The sequence below is a fragment of the Protopterus annectens genome, chromosome 7.part0 (genome assembly GCF_019279795.1).
Source record: "Protopterus annectens isolate FY-2018-M chromosome 7.part0, PAN1.0, whole genome shotgun sequence".
NCBI classification, from domain to species: Eukaryota; Metazoa; Chordata; order Ceratodontiformes; family Protopteridae; genus Protopterus; species Protopterus annectens.
The window spans coordinates 1,035,651,785-1,035,675,167 of record NC_056739.1 but is presented as its reverse complement, the minus strand read 5'-3'; the positions used below and the strand labels follow the sequence as shown (position 1 = coordinate 1,035,675,167).

General features: G+C 39.7%; 1 protein-coding gene across 7 annotated transcripts in view; it reads right to left on the bottom strand.

The window, feature by feature from the left end:
* SEMA6D (semaphorin 6D) overlaps window positions 1-23,383 on the bottom strand; it is a 368,460-nt gene that overhangs the window by 51,711 nt on the left and 293,366 nt on the right. For 4 of the 7 annotated variants that reach the window (XM_044077577.1, XM_044077576.1, XM_044077574.1 and 1 more), the window contains exons 17-19: window positions 23,022-23,080; window positions 22,609-22,665; window positions 16,783-16,950 (exon numbers count right to left, since the gene is read on the bottom strand). In XM_044077577.1, coding sequence (XP_043933512.1) covers window positions 16,783-16,950; window positions 22,609-22,665; window positions 23,022-23,080 — 284 coding nt within the window. The remainder of the gene's footprint in view (window positions 1-16,782; window positions 16,951-22,608; window positions 22,666-23,021; window positions 23,081-23,383) is intronic. The other 3 variants (XM_044077579.1, XM_044077578.1, XM_044077580.1) reach the window with 3 other exon arrangements.

The following is a 23,383-nucleotide window of genomic DNA, read 5'->3' as shown; positions in this document are numbered from 1 at the left end:
TCTTTCTTCTGCACTATTCATTGACTTATCCAAAGCCTTTGATATGGTGAACCACAAATTACTGATCAGTGTACTAAAAGCCCAATCTCTTGACCCACAAGCAATACACTGGTTTACATCCTATCTTGAAAATAGACAACAAGCAGTGCTCTGGGACAATACTCTCTCTACACCTCTACCCGTAAACATTGGAGTCCCTCAAGGATCTATCCTAGGCCCTCTTCTTTTCTCAATTTTTATTAATGATCTCAACACTGTATTTCCTAAAGCCACCTGTATACAATATGCTGATGACTCAACCTTGATATGTACTGCTAAATCAGCAACCTCTCTTCAAACCCTCACTCAAACCATATTTAACACTGTTGAAAATTGGTTTACCCATCATTGCCTTCTCCTAAATCCCAAAAAAACAAAACTTCTGCTTTTTGCTCCTACCCTAAAGTCACCAGAGATCAACTTCATAATTACCTCTAATAATGGAACTACTATTTCCCCTGATACTACTACATGTCTCCTGGGCATTACCATAGATAACAAACTCAACTTTGATGACCATATCAACAATACTATTCAATCTGGTAATAAAAATGTAGGCTCCCTGTATAGAGTCAAACCCTTCTTCACTCCACAAGCTAGAACCTCCATTGTCCAGACTCACCTCGCTTCCACCCTGTTCTATGCTTCCACTATATACACCAATCTATCAAGGCACAATCTAAACAAGCTTGAAACCAGTTATAACAACATAGCCAGATTTGCCACAGGCACTCCTTTCAGAACCCATCACTGTCTTAATCTCAAACAACTTGGATGGTCCGAACTTCAAAATCATCTTCTGTATAATCAACTAGTGATCATACAAAAAATTCTCTACCACCCAAATAATACCCCTATCCTTACTAACCTGATCTCCCCTTATAAAAATCTGGAAACACTTTGCTCAGCTAATAAGTTACTCATTTCCAATGTTAAATCTAACAATAAAGCAGGCGACTCACTCTTTACTAATGTGGTGGGCAAAATCTGGAACCAGCTCCCTAGAACACTCACATCTCTCTCATCTACATCTCTCTTCAAAAAAAAAAAACCTTAAGGACCATCTGAAAATTCACTGGCTTTGTCCCTGCTCTAAACCAGACTGAATCCTACTTCCTCTCCCTATTTCTCTCATTTTGCTTTGAACCCTTATTCCTGTTCCATGTGCCCGCTACAACAATTTTTCATTGCAAACCATTCATATACTAGCCAGTGTATTATTTTTTTCTTATTTTTTTTCTTCCATTACCTTCTTATGCCTCCATCTCTCTTTCTTAGGCTTAATTATTATTAACTTCTGACCTTGTGTGTATCTAAAATTGTTGTATCTTAAACCATGTTTTGAGTCTATACCTCTAGACTCTATTTGAATTTTTAAAATTCCAAACATTTAAATGTATGTATAGTATTGTTTAAGTATTGTATTTTCTCTTTTTACCTGCTTGGAGCTTATCTCCCTGGGCCTCTACTGAAAATGGACATGTATCCAGCTAGACTAGCCCAGTCAACAAATGTAAAATAAATAAATAAAATAAAATAAATAACATTTTTGGCTTCTCTTGTCTGACCTTTAGGAGTACCCTGGGAAGGAGAGGCAGTGGAGGAAAGGCATATACTGTTAGCTTTTTCCAGCTGAAGGATAGGGCGTCAACTCTCCATGCTTGTTTGTGATAAATCCTTGTGCAAAATCTCTGTAATTGGCACTTGTGAGGGGAGGCAAATAGGTCTATGTCTGGGCATCCCCATTTCCTTGTTATCATGCTGAAGACTTGTGGATCCAGTTTCCACTCGTGGGGATCCATGAGGTTTCTGCTTAGTTCGTCTGCCAGAGTATTTGTTTTTCCTGGCAGGAATTGTGCTTGCAGGTGAACTTGATAAGTCAATGCTCTGTCCCATAAGGTCATTGCTTGTCTGCAGAGAGGGTAGGAATGTGTGCCTCCCTGCTTGTTTATGTACCACATGATCATAGTATTGTCCATCTTTATCAGTTGCTGTCCTGCATGAAGTAGATCCTTGAAAGCTGTCACAGCATTCTGAACAGCCAGCATCTCTTTTTGATTGATGTGAAGATGCATCTGGCTTGCAGGCCATGTGCCCTGAATACATTTTCCTACCATATGGGCCCCCCAGGCATAATCTGATGCATCTGTTGTCATTGTCTGTCTGGCTGTGGGTAAAGTGAATGGCAGACCCTTGTTGTGGTGACAGGCCTGTGCCCACCATCGAAACTCCTGTTGCAGGCAGGGAATGAGGGTAATTACTGTCTCCAGGCTGTGGCAATGCTGAGTCCAAACACTTTTTAGATACCATTGTAGTTTCCTCATATGCAGTCTGGCATATAGAATTAGTAGAATGCAGGATGCCATGAAGCCCAAGGCCTGCAGGATTTTCCTTGCAGATAACTGGGTCTTTGTTGCCAACTTTTTGAAGTAAGAAGTCAGTTGCCTTTGTTTGTCTGGTGTGAGATAAGCCATCTGGGCAGTTGTATTTAAGCTTGCACCCAGGAATATTATCTCTTGAGAGGGTACTAGTTTTGATTTATTTTTGTTTACTGTGTACCCTAGGCAAATTAGTAATCTTTTTACAAATGCCAGATGCTTTAGAAGAATGTCTTTGTTCTCTGCTTGAATAAGGCAGTCATCCAAGTAGGGATATATTTGAATTTCTCTTTGTCTGCAAAATGCAATTACTGGTGCCAGGCATTTTGTGAAGACCCTGGGCGCATTAGATAAGCCAAAGGGCAGTGCAGAGAATTGGTAGTGCATTGAGCCAGCTATGAATCTGAGGTATCTTCTGCAAGATTGTCTGATTGGGACATGCAGGTATGCCTCTTTTAGGTCCAAAGTCACGAGCCAAGCCTTCTTGCCCAGCATGGACAGTAGCTGCTGCAGAGTCAACATCTTGAATTTTGGAACCTCCAGAAACGTGTTTAGTATAGACCGGTCCAGTATTGGTCTCCAGGTTTTGTCCTTTCTGGGCACTAAGAAAAGTCTTGAGTAAAATCCTTGCCCCTGCTCTTGTTGTGGTACTTGTTGAATGGCCCTTATGTCCATGAGGGCTGTAATTTGCTTTTGTGCCTCTGCCCATTGATTGTTTGGCAGGTCTGGCATACCATTTGCCCTTGGTAGGCTGTGAAAATGGAACCTGTAGCCCTGGGACACTATGTTCAAGACCCATTGTCTTGGGTAATCATTTGCCAATTTGGTGAAAAAAGTGTTAGTTTTCCCCCTAAGGGAGCTGCCAAAAGAGAAGAGCTTGGATCTGACCAAGGAAAGTCATTGGGACTGTTTCCTGTAAGGTTGTGATTTGTCTTCTCTGCTTTTGGAGGTAGGAGCACCCCATGGTTTAGGCCTGTATGAGCCTTGGGGCTGAGATCTGCCTCTGGGATGTCTGTATCTGCCTCTTTGTGGCCTGTCTCACACTGGAAAGGACCAATTTTTTGAAGGCCAGTTCCTGCTAAATCTGGGTGGCTGTACCTGTAAGAAATCCTTTACTGTCTGCATGGAGTTCGCTTTATCCTCCATTTTCTTCAACACCTCTTCTGCTTTAGCACCAAATAAAGTATCATGCTGTAATGGAGCATCTAGCAATTTTGCTTTAACATGATCAGGCAGATTCTGTTCCTTTAACCAAGCATGCCTTCTTATAACAGAACATGTAACAGCGGCCCTGCAAGAGGCCTCCAGTGAATCATAGCCACATTGCAAAGTATGCTTTCCCACTTGTTCAGCTGCATGCAATAAATCCTGCATTTCCTTGTTTCTGAACATTCAGAATTTGTCAATATTTTCTGTTTAAGCAGTGACATTAAGTATTGCTGATATTTAAGCATATGAAACTGACAATTTAAAGCCCTTACAGCCAAGGTAGCAGAAGTGTAAACTTTTTTCCCCCATCTGTCCACTGCCCTATAATCCCTATCAGAGGGGACAGGGTTTTTTGCAGTGGAAGCTTTGACCCCTTTGGGACCTTGAGATATAGTTTCTGGGTCAGCAGCGGGGTTTTTATATAGGAATTTATGAGAATCTGGGACCCTGTAGTATCTGTCTGGCTTAGCAGGTGCAGGGGGTAAAGAGTCAGGGGACAGGCTGGACTCTGAAAATACATCATCTACAATGTCTAGAACAGGTGGAATAGCAAGGGGTCTGTGCTGAGGAAGTAGCAGAAAGTCTCTGAGCCTTTTTTTAGATTCTGAGTAATCTTGGCTCTCCCAGTGGAAATGCTCCCTCATGGTATGCAGGGTTTCCCCAAAAGAACAATCCTCAGGAGGAGAGGCTGAAGGAATGGATTCTTCAGCATCAGAATCCTCATAGAGAGGAATAGAATAATCCTGTTCGGAAGAGGAATCAGAGGAAATAGAAACCTGATCAGAAAAATCATATTCTGTCTCTTGCCTAGGCCTCTTATCAGGAGGGGGATGGGAACCCCTGATCAAAGTAATTAGGTCTTCGGCCATTTTAAGCATCTGTTTTTAGGCATGGAAGTCTGAGTAGGAGAATGCTGTACTTGTTTCTTTGTCTTTAGAGAGGCTTTAGTCTTTGTCTTTGAAGCTGAAGATGGTTTAACATATAACTGTGTAGGTCTGAAGACACCCTCAGAAGCCGATGCCTGCTCAGCAACTCCGGACCCATCTGAGGGAATGATTTCCGAGTGTCCAATACCTTGAGTATCCAGAGGCCTAGTCGGCTCAACGTGGGAGTTGGAACTGGCCTGTGGCTCTGAGGTAGCAGGCGTCAGGGGCTGCAAAAGTGCCTCACTGAGAACTGGCGACTGGCCTAATTGTCCTTGCATTTTTTGTAAACTCCGGTCGTCGGCTGTTCCAACGGCATTATATAATTAAACCTTCGGCCAAAGTAATGAAATGCAAAATCGAACCGCCGCTTAATAGTGTGTTGGTTAAATCTAGCACAAAACCGACAGCTAGCAACATCGTGGTCAGGGCCTAGGCAAGGAATACAGTAAGAGTGAAAATCCTTATGAGGTATTTGCTTCCCATAAGAAATACAATTGTTAACTTTTTTTGACATTGGTCTGGAGCAAGAAAAAAGTTTCCCCAACAGGGTACTTAGCTTTAATGAAGACTTTGGTTCTGAAATTCAGATTTGAAAATCTCAGGAGTCGGCCGACCGGCACTTGCGAACTGCTTTTGCTTCAGGCACCGCGCGGCAAGAAAGACTGAAGAAAATGGTGTTGGCTGCATCTTTTATACCCCTGGCACACTGATGTCAGGGAAGAGGCGACAGCAACCGACGCCGGACCAGGACTTTGGAATTCAGGCCGACTGCGTGTAGCCTGCCAGCAGGATAACCCAAGAGTAATGACTGCAACAGTGAAACACGATGAACATCCATGTTATAATTAAAGTTAGAGCTAGAATTAGAGATGCCACTATATTCAACAAGGTAAGTCTGTATACTGTTCTTGATAATTACACCATACTTATTGTGCTTTTCTTGAAGGACAGATTCACTTCTTCCTTAATGATGCTAAGGGGATAACCCCTTTCAATAAAGATAGATTTTAATTGGTTAAATTCCTGTAGATAAGTCAGATCATTGGAACTGAGGTGAGAAGTACGAATTAATTGGCTTTTAACCACACCCCTTTTCTGATGAAGGGGTGGTTACTCTGAAAATGCTGAGAGGTGTTGCAAAAAGTGGGTTTTCTATAAATAGATGTTTTCAAAAAAACAATTCTTGACTTTCATAACAGAAATATCCAAAAAAATTCATTGTAGTACTGATGATATTAAGTCTGGCTAAATAGCAATCTTTATATGTGATTGACAAATGCCAAATCCAGATGATATATTTTACACCATTACTTCAAAATAATGAACGCTGACTGGTTCGACTTTCAGCTAGAGCGTCTTCTGCATGGAGACATGCGTGAATGGGCGTACCTTCATTGAAGGTTCTGCATCAGGGCTGGCAACTCGGCACGTAAAAATCAACTGCCAATCATTAGCGGACCGGAGTTCCGCTGTGACGGACCCTAACCGGGAAAAGCCGAAAGACACAACAACAACAACAACTCCAAAATAATGAAAAGATTGGCAGAATCAAATGGATAAACAGAAGGAATAAGTCAGGGAATTGCTCTCCCTCACCTGTCCACACACAAAAAAATGTCATCCAGATAACAGTAATAACAGGAACCATCTGAATAAGTGGAGTTTTTGTTAAATTTTGTTCTAAGTACATGCTGAGAGTTTTTTTTACACACAGTAACAACTGCAACAGATTCACATCACTTGACTCGAGTACTGCAGTCCTACTGTCTACTCTAACCGTGTTATGTTAGGTGGGTATGATGTTAAATCAGGAGGCAGAAACAGAGCAGACAAACATGTGAATCTTCAGTGCTGTCCCATCATGCCTATACAAGATGTGTGCCTCTTCAAGGTGTCCCACTTATGCTTCTCCGTGTACAGCTGAAGGCATGAGACAAACAGTGAGCAAAAACAGCCGTTGTTCTGAGGAAGAGCTGTGGTAAGAATACCTCAGGACAGCTGTATGGATACCTCAGTATTTAAGATGTGGGATCGAAGGAAAACATTATACCTAGTTGTAGCACTAGCAACCCTGCTCTACAGTCAAATTCTGCCTATTAGGAAATGATGCTTATTATTTCTGACATTTAAATATCTTGTGTCTAAACTACAAGTAATTTATGGTTTCTGGGCATTGTTTCTAAAATGAACTGAAGCCCATAAAATAACATCTAAATATTCCTTTTCATTCTGAAAATTAATGTAGCAATAGGTCTGGCTAAAGTGTCACTTTCTGCTGTCTGTCTGTCTAGTAGCATCATTTATACTAAAGGTATAGAATTGTATGTACGACCTAACCTTGCAGATGGAGTACCAAAAATACTAACCTTGCAGGTGGAGTACCAAAAATACTAACTTTGCAGATGGAGTACCAAAAATACTTATTGTCCAGTCTCTGGTATTACATAATACAAACAAATTCCCTTCATTTATCTGACTAAAGATATTTGTACTTTGAGAAGTGTACAAAGCAACTGACTAACCTGGCAACAAATACACAGTATGAAAAATTAGGTTTCCTGATGTGGATATACAGCAAACATTCCCTCTTAGCGGGAAAAATACCTTTAAGCTGGACTTCTTTTGAGCAGTCACTGCAACATGAGTTCTAGAATCAGATCCTAAGTCATTGTCCTACACAACCAGTCAGCTTTCTAAAATGTCACTTATATTGGATCCACAAACAACTGCACTGCAGTGCACTGCAATGCACCTGTGGCTTACTGAACAGAGCACTCATGGTTCTGTCTCTTGCACTTCAGTTCCAGATGGAAAGCAACACACTGACTGAAAAACTGGTGTTTTGGAGAACCAATAAACTGACATGTTCATGGTGTGACAACTTTTCACAACTAAAACATTCAGGTGGTGACATACAAGATGTTACATAATGAGCAAAACATACAATAATACACTACTGGAGAAGGAGTATTTCCCAACAAGGTATTAATGTAGAGATATTATCCATGAAAAAACAAGCATACCACTTCACAGCAGTAAGCGCTTCATGTGCCTGAAACAAAGGCTTAAAAAATGCAATGAGCTACCACTGTGTTTAAGTTCATTAAGCATGACTTTGCTGTCTAGCAAGTGTAAAATAAAAAAAAAAAAAAGAAACTCAACTAGCAAATGTAGCTGCAGTAACAGCTACGAGAATTTGTCTCTTTACTTTCCCCTCACTGTGCACAGCTTATAAATCCTCACTTTGTGATGTGAGGAAAATAAAGAGTAATGAAATTATGTGTGTGTGTGTGTGTGTGTGTGTGTGTGTGTGTGTGTGTGTGTGTGTGTGTGTGTGTGTGTGTGAGAGAGAGAGAGAGAGAGAGAGAGAGAGAGAGAGAGACAGAGAGAGAGAGACACACACACAGAGAGAGAGAGAGAGAGAGAGAGAGAGAGAGAGAGAGAGAGAGAGAGACTGAGACAGAGAGAGAGAGAGACCTAGACAGAGAGAGAGAGAGAGAGAGAGAGAGAGAGAGAGAGAGAGAGAGACCTAGACAGAGAGAGAGAGAGAGAGAGAGAGACAGACAGAGTAGAGAGAGAGAGAGAGAGAGAGACACAGAGTGAGAGAGAGAGAGAGAGAGAGAGAGAGAGAGAGAGAGAGAGAGACAGAGAGACGGAGAGAGACAGAGAGAGACAGAGAGAGAGAGACAGAGAGACGGAGAGAGACAGAGAGAGACAGAGAGAGAGAGAGAGAGAGAGAGAGAGTGAGAGAGACAGAGAGACAGAGAGAGAGAGAGAGTGAGAGAGACAGAGAGAGTGAGAGAGAGAGAAAATGTGAGACAGAGAGAGATCCCTGGGCTAAATTTCCTATCTCCCATCCAGTCGTCAAGGTTACTTTTGAAGATGGCCAAGGAGGAACTCTGCTTGACATGTATGGGCAAGTCTATTCCAGAGTATGAAGAGTCTCTGGGTCAGGAACCTATCTCTCCAGCATGTGTTGTTCATTGTGATGACAAGGTTAGGTCCCTAGAGCATGTGGCCCTGATGGATTGAGATTTCTTTAAGTGTAGCATGTCCAACAGCTCTGGGTTTGATATGGCCTTGTATGTTAATCAGAGATCGCCTCTGAGTAGACTATATGCGACAGAGTATAGCTGGAGGTTTTTTAGTCAGTCAGCATAGGGCATCTGCTTTAGGCCTGTGATTCTTTTACTGAGGTGTTTCTGCGGCCTTTCCAGTTGTTGCAGATCTCTTGTGAGTTACACACCAAATGGGGCATTGTACTCTATGATGGGTCTAATGAGGGATGAGTACAGTGGGACAATGACCTCCTTTTTTCTGGATGAAAAGCCCTTAGTGATGAGGTGTGCCATATAGAAGGATTTCCTAACTGTTGTGGTGATGTGGTTATCAAAGGTGAGACAGGTGTTTAGTGTACTGCCACCTATGTTGTAATTCATGGGTACATATTTTTTCCCACATCTTGGCATTGAGCTTGAACCCATGGCTCTGGCACCAAGCATCTGTTTCTGTAAGGCCCTTCTGTAGAATATCCATATCATTTGGGGATTCAATACTGGCTCCCAGTTTGCAGTCATCTGCGAACTTTGCTAGCCAGAGTCCCTCAGTGTTGGCCTGTACTTCAGAGAAGTAGATGCCAAATAAGAGCTGTCCCAGGACTAAACCCTGAGGTACTCCACTTGTTACTTCTCTGGAGCTGGATTTGGAGTCGCACGTTGACAATGTGGAACAGTCTCAAGTGCGGAAATGCTGGAACTCAAACTCCTTATTGTGGGTGACTGCACCCCACCACACCCGACGCTAAATATATATTCCAACTCTGAGATCGCACTACAATGAGGGAAGGGCAAATATTCAGATCTTCACTGTACTGCAATCTCAATAACAGAACTTCGAGTTCCAGCATTCTCGCTCTTTAGAGCGTTCGACATTGTCAATATTTGATTATATGACATAGACCCATTTCTGTAAATATGTACATGTGTTGGTCTGTCTATCTGCACCTCTAAATTTGTTTGTGTATGCTGGATATTACATATTTATATTATGGATGTAAAATATTTCCTACAACAATAATTACATATGGTACAACTTTAAAATACAGAAACTATTTTACATCAAAAATAAAAAATGTATACAAACAAAAAAATATGAAATGATTTAGCAGACAGCCCATTATCTAGAAGAATAATGCCCTTCATGGTGGGAATTATGGGGAACTAACAGACCTTCCAACTGGAGAGGCCTAATGCTGCACAATGTCCCTGGGCAGTCCATTATTTCCCCAGTAATCCTTATCCTATCAGGTATTATTATGAGCATGACTTGTAGCTGTTTCTGTTTGTAACCTCAGAAAGGAAGAAAGAACAGGAAATCTCTGTGTAAGTGGAAGTAGTTGCTAGAATCTGTGAATTTTCTACAGGAGATTGGACTTACTGCTGATAGATGAACATTTCGGCCTTAAAACAGTGGTTGGTAGGGAAGGATCATCTATGCTGGAGAAAGTCAAAAGCCCAGGAAGGAGAATATGACTCACCTAGTAATTGTCCACTACAGCAGTAATACTATAATAAGATCAACAAACAGATGGAGGCAGATTGTAACAGGAGGGCATCATAGCTCGCAACAAGTGACTTAATGTCTGTCTCCTGCACCACCTTGGCTGTACGGTGGAGACAGTTATCAAACAGGTCATCCTTGGCCCTACACAGGCAAAATTATCCAGTGATAAATGAGATGGTGAACAAAAGCCAGATGCTGCCTCAGTGGTTACTCCTGCAATGAACATTAGAGGAAAACTAGTAAAACTGGGCTCTATGCCTGAAAAGAACTGCTTAGGAAAATGCCAGAAACAACCAAGAATACAGATGAACCATTTTTTGCACAGGACATAAAACAGTATAATACTGAAGGAAATAATAAATATAAACAAGTAGTTTGTGTTTGTGTCTTTCGGCTTTTCCTGGTTAGGGGTCGCCACAGCAGAACTCTGGTCTGCTAATGATTGGTAGTTGATTTTTACGTACCGGCTTGCCAGGCCTGACGCACAACCTTCAACGAAGGTACGCCCATTCATGCATGTCTCCACACAGAAGACGTTCTAGCTGAGAATCGAACCGGACAGCGTCTTACTGTGAGGTGAGAATGCTACTGCAGCACCACCACCGCGGGACAAATATAAAGAAGTAGTAAAGTATAAAAATCAGCAGCCAACCAAAAAAAAATCTTGGACTTTCCTAGCCTTGCATCATGAAATGGACAATATCTGAGACTAGAAAGTAACAATTTGAAAACAATATGAGGAGATATGAGAAATACACACACACACACACACACACACACACACACACACACACACACACACACACACACACACACACACACACGTGCACTCTCCATCATGGTTTACTGCTTGGCAAGTTGGTTGAAAAATTATGTGCTGTTTTAACTTTCTCTCACTATTGACACTCTTCCATTCTGAGTCTGAAAAAAACTTGATGTTCAGTGGTAATTTCTTACTCACATTTGCCTTTGGTAGATGAGCCTACCGTCAGAGCAATTTATCTTTGGTTCTGAGCAATTTGATTGAAAGAGATTTGAATAGTATATGTCACAGTGTACAGCACATTACAAAAAACTCCAAAAAAACTTAAACTGATAGTAATAAGTCTTGCTAGACACTTCTTATTCAAAGAACTATTACTTACTTTTGGAAGAACTAGCTGAAGAAGGTGACATGAAACATTAAGCCACATCAAGATCTAAACAGCAACCACACTGAAACCACGCACCAGCTAAGCACCAAAAAATGGTAGAAAAAAACAAAAAGTACATATGTGAGGCTTCACAGGAACAGGTCCACCTACTTCCCCATGAGAAGGAAGATAGTAATGGTCTGTGACACCTCCTGAAAAATTATCCTGGTTTCAAATGCTGTAAGAACCTTCTCAAAGTGAGATGAATTCAAAGTTTAATGAGTGTGCCTCAATTAACCTATTCTGTTTAGAAAAAAAAAATAAGAGGACCCATTGTAAACTATTATAATGCTAGTAGCCTATTCTGGAGTAATGTTCAAATAACATTCTCCATGAAATAACATAGCTACCACAGCTTTATAAACTTTGCAGCTCTGTAACTCAGACTTTTGTTGCTATATTTCTTCACGATTCAGGTGGATGCATTGTGAGGTAAAATGAAATGGTTGTGTAAGAACTTTCCATCACCACAGATGTCCTTCTCTTCCAGGTTGCAGTATTCATAACCTTAGGGAGTTGTTGTCTACAGCACTGGACATCCGGACAGCATACCAAAGTCTTTCATTCAGGGGTATGTGCGACGTAGAATGCAGGGGCCATAAACCGACGTTGGCTATAACTGTGACGTCTGTATGTACCCAACTAAGAATTTTTCTGCCACAGTGAGAATTAGACGTCAGTCCACCAGTTCAGAATTACGGCGTTCACTTGACATCATCCATTGCTTTCAATGATCATTCTCCGGATGTCCGCTCAGAGATAACTACCCTTGTGGGATTTTCTTTACTGATTTGCTTTTTGTCAGACGTACATGTAAGGGAAAGTGTGCTTGTGGTAGGCAAATTCCTTATAAGGACACACACGAACAGTATTTACTTTGTCTGGGGGAGGCTCACGATTACAAGGCCTGAAAGATCTGTCAATCCTTTGCCTGAAAACCCTTTAAAGCCATTTACTGGGTTTAAAACTTTATTTAGAAAACCAGTGACTCTGACGTTTGGGGTCAGGAATGGAAAGTGAAGTAGGCCTTTCCAATGAGCCACCTAGGAAGAAGGCCAAGAAAATTAGGCCTGACACCTAGGCTATGCCTCAGTCGGCTGCTGTTATCCGTGAGGTGGATGTCAACCCAGGATGGCTCCGGATGCTGGGTACTGTACAGGCACCAGGAACTGAATCAGAAGCTGGCTCTGCAAATACCCAGAGTATGTCCACCGAGGTTTTTCAACCATCACACCCTGATGGTGAGGGGGAACCACGGCTCATTGCTTCGGAGGGCTCTGCTTCTACTACAGTCTTGGCATCCACTATAACATCGGCTCCTAGGCCCACTTCTTCTCCCTCATCTCCTTTAAAAAGGAAGCAGAAGCACGCTACAAAAGACCCTACTCCTCCCTGGGAGACCATCTCCCAAAATCTGTTTAAGGCTTTTCAGGTTCTTCAGACCCAGATCCCTCAGGCAGGCCTACCTGTTGCCCCTCAGGAGCTCTTTGAAGAGGAGTCTTCCTCCTCAGATGACTCCTTAACTTTCTCAGTTGGATTCACCCAAAGACTTATATACTGGTATACTGGCCAGATGTCTGGTGCTGCAGGCAGCAACTCCCTAAGGTTATGAGTACTGCAACATGAAATAGAAGGACATATCTAATTTGTATGTACATGCTGTGTATTTACTGATCACATATTCAAAATATGAAAAAAACTTTCTTCAAACATACATTCGCTGACTTACAGATATACCAACCTTTGTATAACCTTCTAATAACTAAACACAAATTGCATCATAGTAATGTAGACATTTCAGAGTTCCTGAAATAATCTCAATAACATTTTGTAAATTACCACAATGAACATTTTCACCACATGAATGCAAATTATAACCAAGAAATCATTTCAAGAAAACATCCATCACAAACAGTATTAAATAAATGCAATTCCTGTGTGAATACTGCACTAAGTTATGCAGGAAAATACTGACATTTTAATTTAAACTACATGCAGTGCAAACTTAGTCTTAATTGTTTTGCTGATTTTGTTTAAGGAAGGGGAAGCAAGTAGAAAAAGAAATATCAAAAAGCAACACCTTTTCCATGCTGAAGATGAGGATGTTTATGTTTAGTTCCGGAAAAAAAAAGGTTTACACAGTGTTATATCAAGGTTTATTAAGGGAGTAGATAACCTGCATTTTACAGTTGTTAATAGTCTTGGAGCCAGTGCAAATTTGTTACGGTTAGTAGGATGCATAACTAAGAATGTAACTTAAATATGCTCACTCGTGTTAAAGTTAGTAAAGATACCAGGCAACTAATGAAAGATTTTTCCATCTAAAGTAACTACTGCTAGAGGCAAGGCCTTTTGATCATAACCTTCAGAGTTTAGTGCTAAAATGGCAGTGTGCAGAAAAGGAAGCAGTCAAAAGAAAACAAACAAACAAAAGAATGGGAGCAAAGGGTTAACATAAAGGACAAAACTATAACAATCAGTACAGTTTAGATCTATAAATAAATGTGGCAAATCTTAAATCATTATGAAATCATACATAAAAGTTAAAATAAACAAAAAGTAAAAACAGTGAATATAAATTAGAAAGCACTGCCATATTATGATTGAAGGAAACCTGGCATAACTGACTGCCAATACAGACATATTGTAGTTGCACATTTTCTGGGTGTTTTCTAGTGAGGATATCACTTATAAGTAGTTCTGAAAACAATTAGCACCATGATTACTCTGGTACATGCAGTAACAGCAACTGGTTTAAATTTTAGGTGACTGTGGTTACTGGAGGCTGACTGCAAGCAGCCACGCTTTGAGCTGAACTTGAATAAATGAAAACTGGCTGGTTGAGTAAATAAAGGCAGATATGATTAAGTCACTTAGGGTCAGTCTTTATTTCCTTTGATTTGACTATCTCTGTGACGGTCTGTTGTAGTTGCTTTCAAGAATTATAGCAAGGAGAAGTACAAGACATCAACTAATATTTGTAAGAACATGTCTTCTGAGACAAAGCCATTCACTGTGACAAATCCCATGGAGACGAAAGGTAGAATCACGAGAGGGTGAAAGACAGAATATTCAAAAAAGTAACCTCTCTGCCTTGAAGAAAGCCTGCTTCTGCCATTTGTGCTGACTGCCACTGCTCTTGTCATTCCTACTGATAGCTGAACACCAGTTTGAGCTTTTCCCATGATGACACAGTATATCTCTGATTATCTTTAGAGGTGGATTTAGCTAAACTGTAAAGACTGAGAACTAACTCCGTGTACAGAACAGAACTGTCTGTGATAGTCTCAGTCTTGCATTTCATACACTGAAGCTTTTATCGCTTCATTACCATAAAAAGTTTGATACAATTCAGCAATTTAATTCAGAAATAAAACATTTCAGCTATTATGCTTGGTGTTCTTATGGGAAAATGCAAATGTTCTATGCTTTACCTTTCCTAGTAACTCCACTTACCTCTTTAGATACACACATACAGCTGAGACAATAAGACAAAACTGATGTTTGTCTGACTGTCAACAATCACCCAGCCACTGCCTCACATTTACCACCAATACTGCATGGTCTTCTGCTTCTAACACCTTCCAAGTAACCAGTCCCATCCATTTTTGCAAGGTTTAGTGGTTTCACATTCTACCGACCATTCAGAAAATGCTTCAGACCTGTCTGTCCCGTCTTGGTGAAAAGAGACTTCCTTAAATACAGTGTATAATATACACCTTGACTTTGCAAATTGTGACTCCCTTATTCATTCCCCTATTTCCTGCCTATGTTCCTGCAAATTTCCCTTCAAAGCCTTACACATGTATGCAATCTATACCGCTTTCTTTGTTATTTCATATGAAAATAAAGGCTTTTCTACACTTCCCTAAAGTCCACTTCCTTTCTGCTCTACTTTCTGAGACCCAAACAAATCCCTGATGTTGATTAACTGTTTACTTTAGGAAATCACGGATAGAGTGTCATTTCTATCCGCATACCATGAGGGATCCTTCATTTTGGGACAGTTCTTCCTTCTTCATGTTTGTGCAACTGTGGAGTTCATTAATGTGAGTTTGGAGGTTGTTTTTTTCCAGTCAGTTGCTCTTGGTGAGTTGATTCTTTATCAAGTTTTATTTCCACTGTGCAAGGAGAACTGAAAATAATCCTGGCTTACCCAAACTCTCTTCATACTTATTATCTTTCGAACCTGTGACTGCATCAGAAAATGGAAAAAAATTGAAAAAAAAATGTAACAACTAAAGGCAGATATGACCAGGTCATGGGGCCTAATTACATCCTGCATGGTACAGGTGACTAAAAGCAAGCTCAAAACAGAAGTTTAACAAAAGTAAATTATTTCAAAGTTCTTTGTAGCAGATTCCAATATGCTATGATTGGGAGAATGCATACTGCCATAACTTTGTTTTAACAAAGAGGTTGTCTTTTTTACCCTCACACTATACCATGTGACCCATTTACACTGCACAGTCAGGTTACTGTTCTATGGTGCCTCTCTGAAGAGTGCCAGTACATTTTTGACAGGATTCTCCCATTCTGCTACAAAGACCTTTGAAATAATTTGCTTTTGTTAAACTTGTGTTTTGAGCTTGCTTTTAGTAATCATCAATCTGTTGTGTTATGATCCAAAAGTTCTGAGTGTGCATGCAAATTTTATGACTGGCCTATATAATATATATGAGAGAGAAGGCATTCCTTCGGATTTTAAACATGTTTCAGAGTGCTCCATTTACATGACAATATCTTCCATGCTACCAAACACTGTCACAGACTTACTTAGATCCAGGATGGGAGAAGGCCTACTAAACAGATTATTCCTGTTTCTCCCTGTTGTTACTGTCTTGCTGTTATTTTCAATGTGATGTAATGACATCGGCTTGTGGTATGACGGTAACACAAGATGAGATAAGGAAGTCATGGCCGACTACTTGCACAGTCTGTGCAAGCCTGTGTATACACACAATAAAGTGCATGCAAATCACAGAGGGGGGTGGTTGGGTAAAATATAGCTGTCCTTCCTACATCAAGTTAGGTCTGCCTGCACATTTCCATCTCAAATGACTGCTTGGCCCAGAACACTGTAGAAATGGTTTGTCAGGGTTACAAGATGGCCGACAGGTTTCCTGCTCAGTCATAATAAGAATCAGTGTGGTAGCTGTGGCAAGAAAGGCTAAAAAAGATAAATAAAGGGTGACCCAAAGTTTCTTGCCATGCCAGGAACCTGCCTAATTCAACCAACCAAAAATAAACCTATTATGAAAAGTGTATAAATGTACATCATCAAGTTTGACATGTGGTGTGCGAGTTTCTTTGGACAATCCATTTTATGCAAAAACAAAAGTGAAAAAAACAGGCATATTTACATAAAAGGTTTGTGTGGTATTGTTATATTGTTTTTTTTTCTGAGGGGTGTCTAAAAAGCGGTCAGATGTCAGGTTTCCATTCAATGTAAACAGCTTCCCTATAAGGCCTTACCCTTTGGGAGACCTGACAATGGGTCAAAATAATCAGAAGTGCCTGGATCATCCTGAAGAACAAATTTCCGTGAGCCAGTAAGTTTTGGTTTCCAGGAGTCCATGTCAACAGTGGACTCTAATGTTTCACTTGCCATGGTTGTAACAAAAGATGATGAGAACTCCTTGTCTGTGGTAACAAACAGATTTTATTAACTTATATTAACATTTTTCACCACTATAGTATTACACGTCCCTGTGCAAATACATACTGTTATACTTCTGTTCTTTTCATCTTAGTATTTCTAAACAACTGCAAAGTAAAATTTTTACAGATAGCTGTAAACATGCTTCATGCACCTATCTGCTCAAGTTCTAAGGCCAGACTTTGTTGACTTCTATACAACCATTACATTGTTTGGCGCTGGTTTGTGGCATATGAAATTTTGTAGGCTGTTCAGAGGCAAAAAAAAAAAAAAAAACTGGTTGTATTGCCATTTTAACTTGAACAGTACAAAAAAAAACGTTAGCCTTGACCTGCCCAATACAAGAGTGGGTATTTTGGAAATAACACCACAGATTAACAAACTCTGATCAATGCAGCACAATGTTTCAAAGATGAACACTTTCTCACCATACCATGCACACAAAACTCACTTTTTAAAAATGTACTATACATTTGATTCGCAGCCACAATCAGCAAAAAGAACGGACAAAGTAATCTACAAAGAGAAGTAGTCATTCGATTAGTTTGTCAGAAATGGTTTCAAGCAGCAGCGGAGTCAAGTGTCTCAGACATGATGTAAAGCCATTTCGCTCCTTATTGTTATATATTACCCATAAATCTCTGCTACGTATACTCCATTTTTCTATCCATATGTTGACACTGTAATCTGCTTCTTGAACTAAATATTGTAGCATTTTCTTGCACCTGCAAATCCTTTTATCTGTAAATATATTTTGTTTATTTCGTACGGGATCCTATTCACCTGGGCTGTGCCTGCATATGGTCCACTGAGATCAGTGACTAGCCCAGTTATCAAATATAAATAAATGAATACGAAAGGTTGCAATTAAACATGAAAAAGCAAGCATTCATTAACAGTTCACTACATAAACACAAGATGAGAATAACCTATTCTATCCATAATAAAGGAGTGTTTAACTGCTGAACAGACAAAACTCACTGTGACCTTATTTCCTCTGTTCCACTAACAGAAATAGAGAGACAAGGTGCTTTCTATATATTCAGAATTCAGACGGTCCCATTCAGTATTCACTGGTGGAGTGTGTGTGTGTGTGTGTGTGTGTGTGTGTGTGTGTGTGTGTGTGTGTGTGTGTGTGTGTGTGTGTGTGTGTGTGTGTGTGTGTGTGTGTGTGTGCCACTAGCCTCTGTGTTCTGGAGCTTAAAGTTTTGGTTCCTATATATAACACTACAGTGGCTTACATTAAATAGTTGGCCAATTTATTTTTTCCATACTATTTCTGTTGCATGCAGACCTTGAATCCTGCAGAAATGAGGCAAACTAACTAGTTTTATTCCAGATTTACTACTTATCCGTAGCTACTCATATTTTCTTATTTTAAACTGCATCATATGCAATAATATTTTCAAATTAGCTGTTGACCCAAACTGCAACTGCAAAGGCACAGTTTCTTAAATATTTGATTTGTTTTAAAATTTTTCAAGCACACATGAAATTTTAACTTTATCTGGTAGAATTACCTAAAAAGAAAGAAAAAAAAAACAAGACAACAAAAATGTACCCAACCAATTAACAGAAATAAAACTAGTTTAGAACTTAAAACAGGGGCAACTGTGACCACAGAAGACAGCGTGAAAACTTTATCTAAAAGCATTTCAGTTGTAATGTGTTTGCCTCACTAATTATTTTCCTTTTTTTAAATTGAGTTAAAAGTGAACTTTCTCTTTGTAATTTTCTGTCACCTTGGTGGATTCCAAGCAAAAGATAGCAAATTCCTGTGTGTTACATCATCATACTGTGACATCTATCTTTTACATCACACCCAGCATTCTGCTGTCTTTAGCTAACAAACAGAGAGAATAATGAATTCTACTGTTCCAGTCTTTACTTTTACAGTCCTGTTCTGGGCATTATGGCATGAGAGGACCTATAAATAAGCAAAAAAGGTGACAAACAGCAAGCCCGTTTTGCAACTCGGGTATGAAAACCTGTGATTGTGACACAGACCTAGTCACTGAAGTATCAGCCAGGGCTGCAGACAGGGTGGGAATGAATAGCCACTGTTGGCTTGCCCATCACAGAGGTAGCAGCAGTGGTATTGTTATCCTCCAGGTTATAGAACGACGTCTGTAGAGCCATTACAAGGCTTAGGCCTGCCAGAGAGTGCATAAACGTCTAACCAGGTCATGCATGTTTGTGAAGGTGTACTTATAAAAGCACACACCTGTGTTATTCCTATACTTAGCAGTACAACTTTTATTTATTAGTACTGCATACCTTTGCAACTTTTAAAGAGTATGGCTGCTTCCTTGCTACTCTGTAGTGAAGAATGTTTTTGCCTCTCTGTGTTTCATAAAAGACAATAACTTTAAACTGATTCATACATTAATCATATGTTAATCCTTACATTTGAACATTTTTTATTCATCACATTATGTCAAAGTCGGCAGAGGAAAACCTTTCAAATACCCTTTTTCTCCTCTTTTCTGTTCCTCTTGGTCTGTGCAAACTTCAGTTTTAGTTTTCTACAGTTTTTTTTGCCTTTTCTATATGGTTGCTTCATAATTAATGCTATAAAAGGAACTACCTTTAGTATGAGGATAGGTAGTCCTGCAGGGAAGCAGTGTTTCAGTTGCAACTGAAGACCTCTTACTACAGGTATGTGGAACTTCAGAGACAGTCAGGTTAGAAACACCGAAGGTACGGCAATAAAGGCCCATGTCAAGAAGATAACTTGTTTCCTTAATAGGACCAAATGAGTGCATGGCTGTATGTGTGGATGAAGGCGAGGCACTTTAAAAATTATTTGTCACAAAGCATTATGACTGGAAAATTAGGCAGGTCCTTAGTGGAACTTTTAGAAAAGGGTGCATGGGATTTTATGGGTGTGAATGGGACATATCAGATTTCCAAATGTATGTCAGTCTGCTATTCTTTACAGGAGGACAGGGATACAATGTTAATGTACACCTTCGGTTTGTGAATATGCCTAACTCTGGTCTGCAAGGCATGGACTGCACACTTGTAATTCTAGTAGCCTGGGAGGTGGAGGCTGGATGACAGATCTAGAGTGGGTACTTAATTAATATTTCCATATATAAATGCAGTGAGTGTTATGAAACCTTAACAATTCTGTGAGTATGTGTGTGAGGTATGTGGCTGAAGGCAAGTCCATATGCAGTCATAGTGGATATCAAGGTGATGAAGCTAACATTTCAAAGCAGATGGGGTTGCTTACCAGGAAAAGGATGTAATAATTAAAACTGCAGAATAAAGTCATATAACTTAAAAGAACGATGATCTTAGAAACAAACATGGGTAGGAAAACAAGTGTTTCTCCATTACGTGTAGTGCTTCTGTTTTTCTTAAGAGTCTGTTATTATGTTGGAGATCTAGAAAACCTCCTGGTATGTTTCACTGGATCACAGAATCCTGAATGTCGAAATGCCTAAAGCACAGCATCCTGAATGGAACACTAAAGAAGGGTGAAAGATTGCACTATCACTCTTTTTCTGTAGGGGTGCCCTCATACTGTCCCTATTACTTAACTAACACTGAACTGATGATTATACTATCACTCCTTTTATGTTGGGGTTCCCCATATACTACCCCATTACTTAATTAGTCTTGGTTTGAAGATTGTACTATCACTCATTTTCTGTAGGGGTACTCCCCTATTACTTAATTAGTTTTGGTCTGAGGATTGTACTATCATTCATTTTCTGTAGGGGTGCCCCATATACTCCCCCATTACTTAATTAGTCTTGGTCTGAGGATTGTACTATCACTCATTTTCTGTAGGGGTACTCCCCCATTACTTGATTAGTTTTGGTCTGAGGATTGTACTATCATTCATTTTCTGTAGGGGTGCCCCATATACTCCCCCATTGCTTAATTAGTTTTGGTCTGAGGATGCAGAACTTGAGACATTAGTGCAACATCAGCTTCCAGACAAACCTAAATACTACTAATCTCTAAGGACATGAACACAAAGGGAGAATAATGAAGCATCAAGGTTTTCTCGGAGGCACAGGGTGGGTGGCTTAAACACTAAATATACACTGTTATACAGAATGCATTCTTCAGAACTGTGTTTTCAGCCACACATTCAAGATTCTTTGAGTCATTGTTTTTTAAGTACTCTTTATCTCAGTATTTTGTGAATCAATGAAGTATGCTGGGGAATTATTCAGCACATCTTTCTGGTGTGGTATGATGCTCTTGTACAGCAAAAACTCCTCCTACAAAGACAGCTCAGTAAAACATATTCTTCTAAATTCCTTACTATTTCCCCCTGATTAAAATGCAATTAGGGAAGAAAAATGATTTCAAAATAATCTGAAGTGACTCTGTTTAATTTCACAATACAGCCAGGGTTGTATAACTTTAACACACGCGCGTGTGTGTGTGTGTGTGTGTGTGTGTGTGTGTGTGTGTGTGTGTGTGTGTGCATGTGTGTGTGTGTGTGTGCGTGTGTGTATGTGTGTGTGTGTGTGTGTGTGTGTGTGTGTGATTGTGCTTGTGTGTCTGTACATGTGTGTGGGCCCACACCTGTGTATTTGTCTAAAGCAATGCTAACTGCATATATAAACTGTGATCTCTACAAACTCACTTTGCCCTCTGCACACAGCTCATTACTTTCTAAAGTGCTTAACAAACACTGTACACAACAGGCATTTATAACACTAAATCATACTCTGTTCCTTTAATTAATTTAACACTGCTAAGCACAGTTAGATTAGAAAGCAGGAGTCATACAAGACTGTAAATCATCAAAAAATACAATTACAGTGCTTGACTTTCATTTAATAAGAAAAATAGAGTGTAGGATTTGTCATTTGCCAGAAGCACATTGTGACCAGTGGTACGTTTAGTGCTTGGTTAGAAAAGTATGCAGTTCAGCCGAGTTCTGTACGGCAAAGATGTGCAACAAATTAATCAGCACCTTTTAGTAATGTGCTCAGTTAGTAATGACTCGTTAACATGCTGGAGGCAGTAACATGCCGAGTAAGGGAAAATGTAGCTGCCTGCACTACATTAAGTAAATGAATTGAAAAGAAAACAAAGAAATGATAGAAAGTTAAATATGCAGAAGTAAGAGGAAGAGCTTAGAGTGTACTGTCACACTTTAACACTGCATCGCAGCATTTGGGGAGTTAAGCACCATTATGCATCTTGCCACAGTCAGAACTAATTTATTTGGGCTGTTTTTTCAATAAAAGCACTTTGCAAACATTTTACCGAAACCACGGCCCAAATAAATTTAGATATTTCCTCGGTGACGTCATGTAAGGCAGCGGTCCATAGAGTTTAATGGACGCATCTCTGCGCATGTACATTGCCCATTAAACTCTATGGAAACATTTTGCATTTTTCCCTGAGTTACTGTCACTGGGGTTAAACATCACACAATCTTCAGTGGCATCAGCGCAGGGAAAAGGATTTTTATGAGGAGTATTTCTCCTTAAAGAAAACAATGAAAGAAGTTCACCGATGGCTAAAAGGCCTGACTGGAGCCTTAAGCATCCATGATTTGGTGCAAAAGGTAAGTCACATAAATGTGACAATACACTTTAACATATGCAAGGTGGAAAGGAAGAAAAAGTTAATATTAAAAAAAAAAACTAAACAAAAAAACTAACCAGAAGTTGAAGCAGCAATTACTTTGTAATCTGGTGTAGTTGGAGTAGACATGAATTCTAAGGAAGTTAAAGGAAGAGGTAATCAGTGGAAAGCAGCCAAACTATAACAAATCCTTGAAGTCTGAAAACAATGACCTTTATGTTAAGCTTAAAACAAATTCTTTACAGCAACATGATTATGTACATCTGTGAATGACAATGTCACAATTATTTACTATGACAAATATTTACTATTTTACTAAATATGAACAGGGTCAAGTTTTGCAACAGGCAGATAAACTGTAAATAATGTAGTGTGAGTGAAATTAGAAAAGTCTGACTGTAAATTAGTATGCAATGCTTTCAAGCACAGACTTCACTGTAAACTATGCTGTACTAAATGCATTTATTGTGAGAAGACTGTTAATCCTTACCATGACACTCTCCGAGTTCTGCTGTATTTCCATATTCTACGTCTTGTTCATAGCCAGTACTGCAAGTAAAAAAAACAAATCAAAATAAGGCTTAGCATTATAACCAAAAACACTCCACACTTATTTATTGTTTAATTTTTTTACATGCTCTAGGCTAAGAAGACATCCTTGGCATGAAGACTGAGTAGGTGAGCAGCATGCAAGCATCTAGGAGTTTAAATAACTTGATAATGGGTTATGTATGGAAATGGTGACAGTGAGAATCAAACCCAGGTCACCCAAATGAATAATGGTCATTTAAATTATAATTACACAGAAACAATTTCAAAACAATTCAGAGAAAGACTACTTCAATATTATCA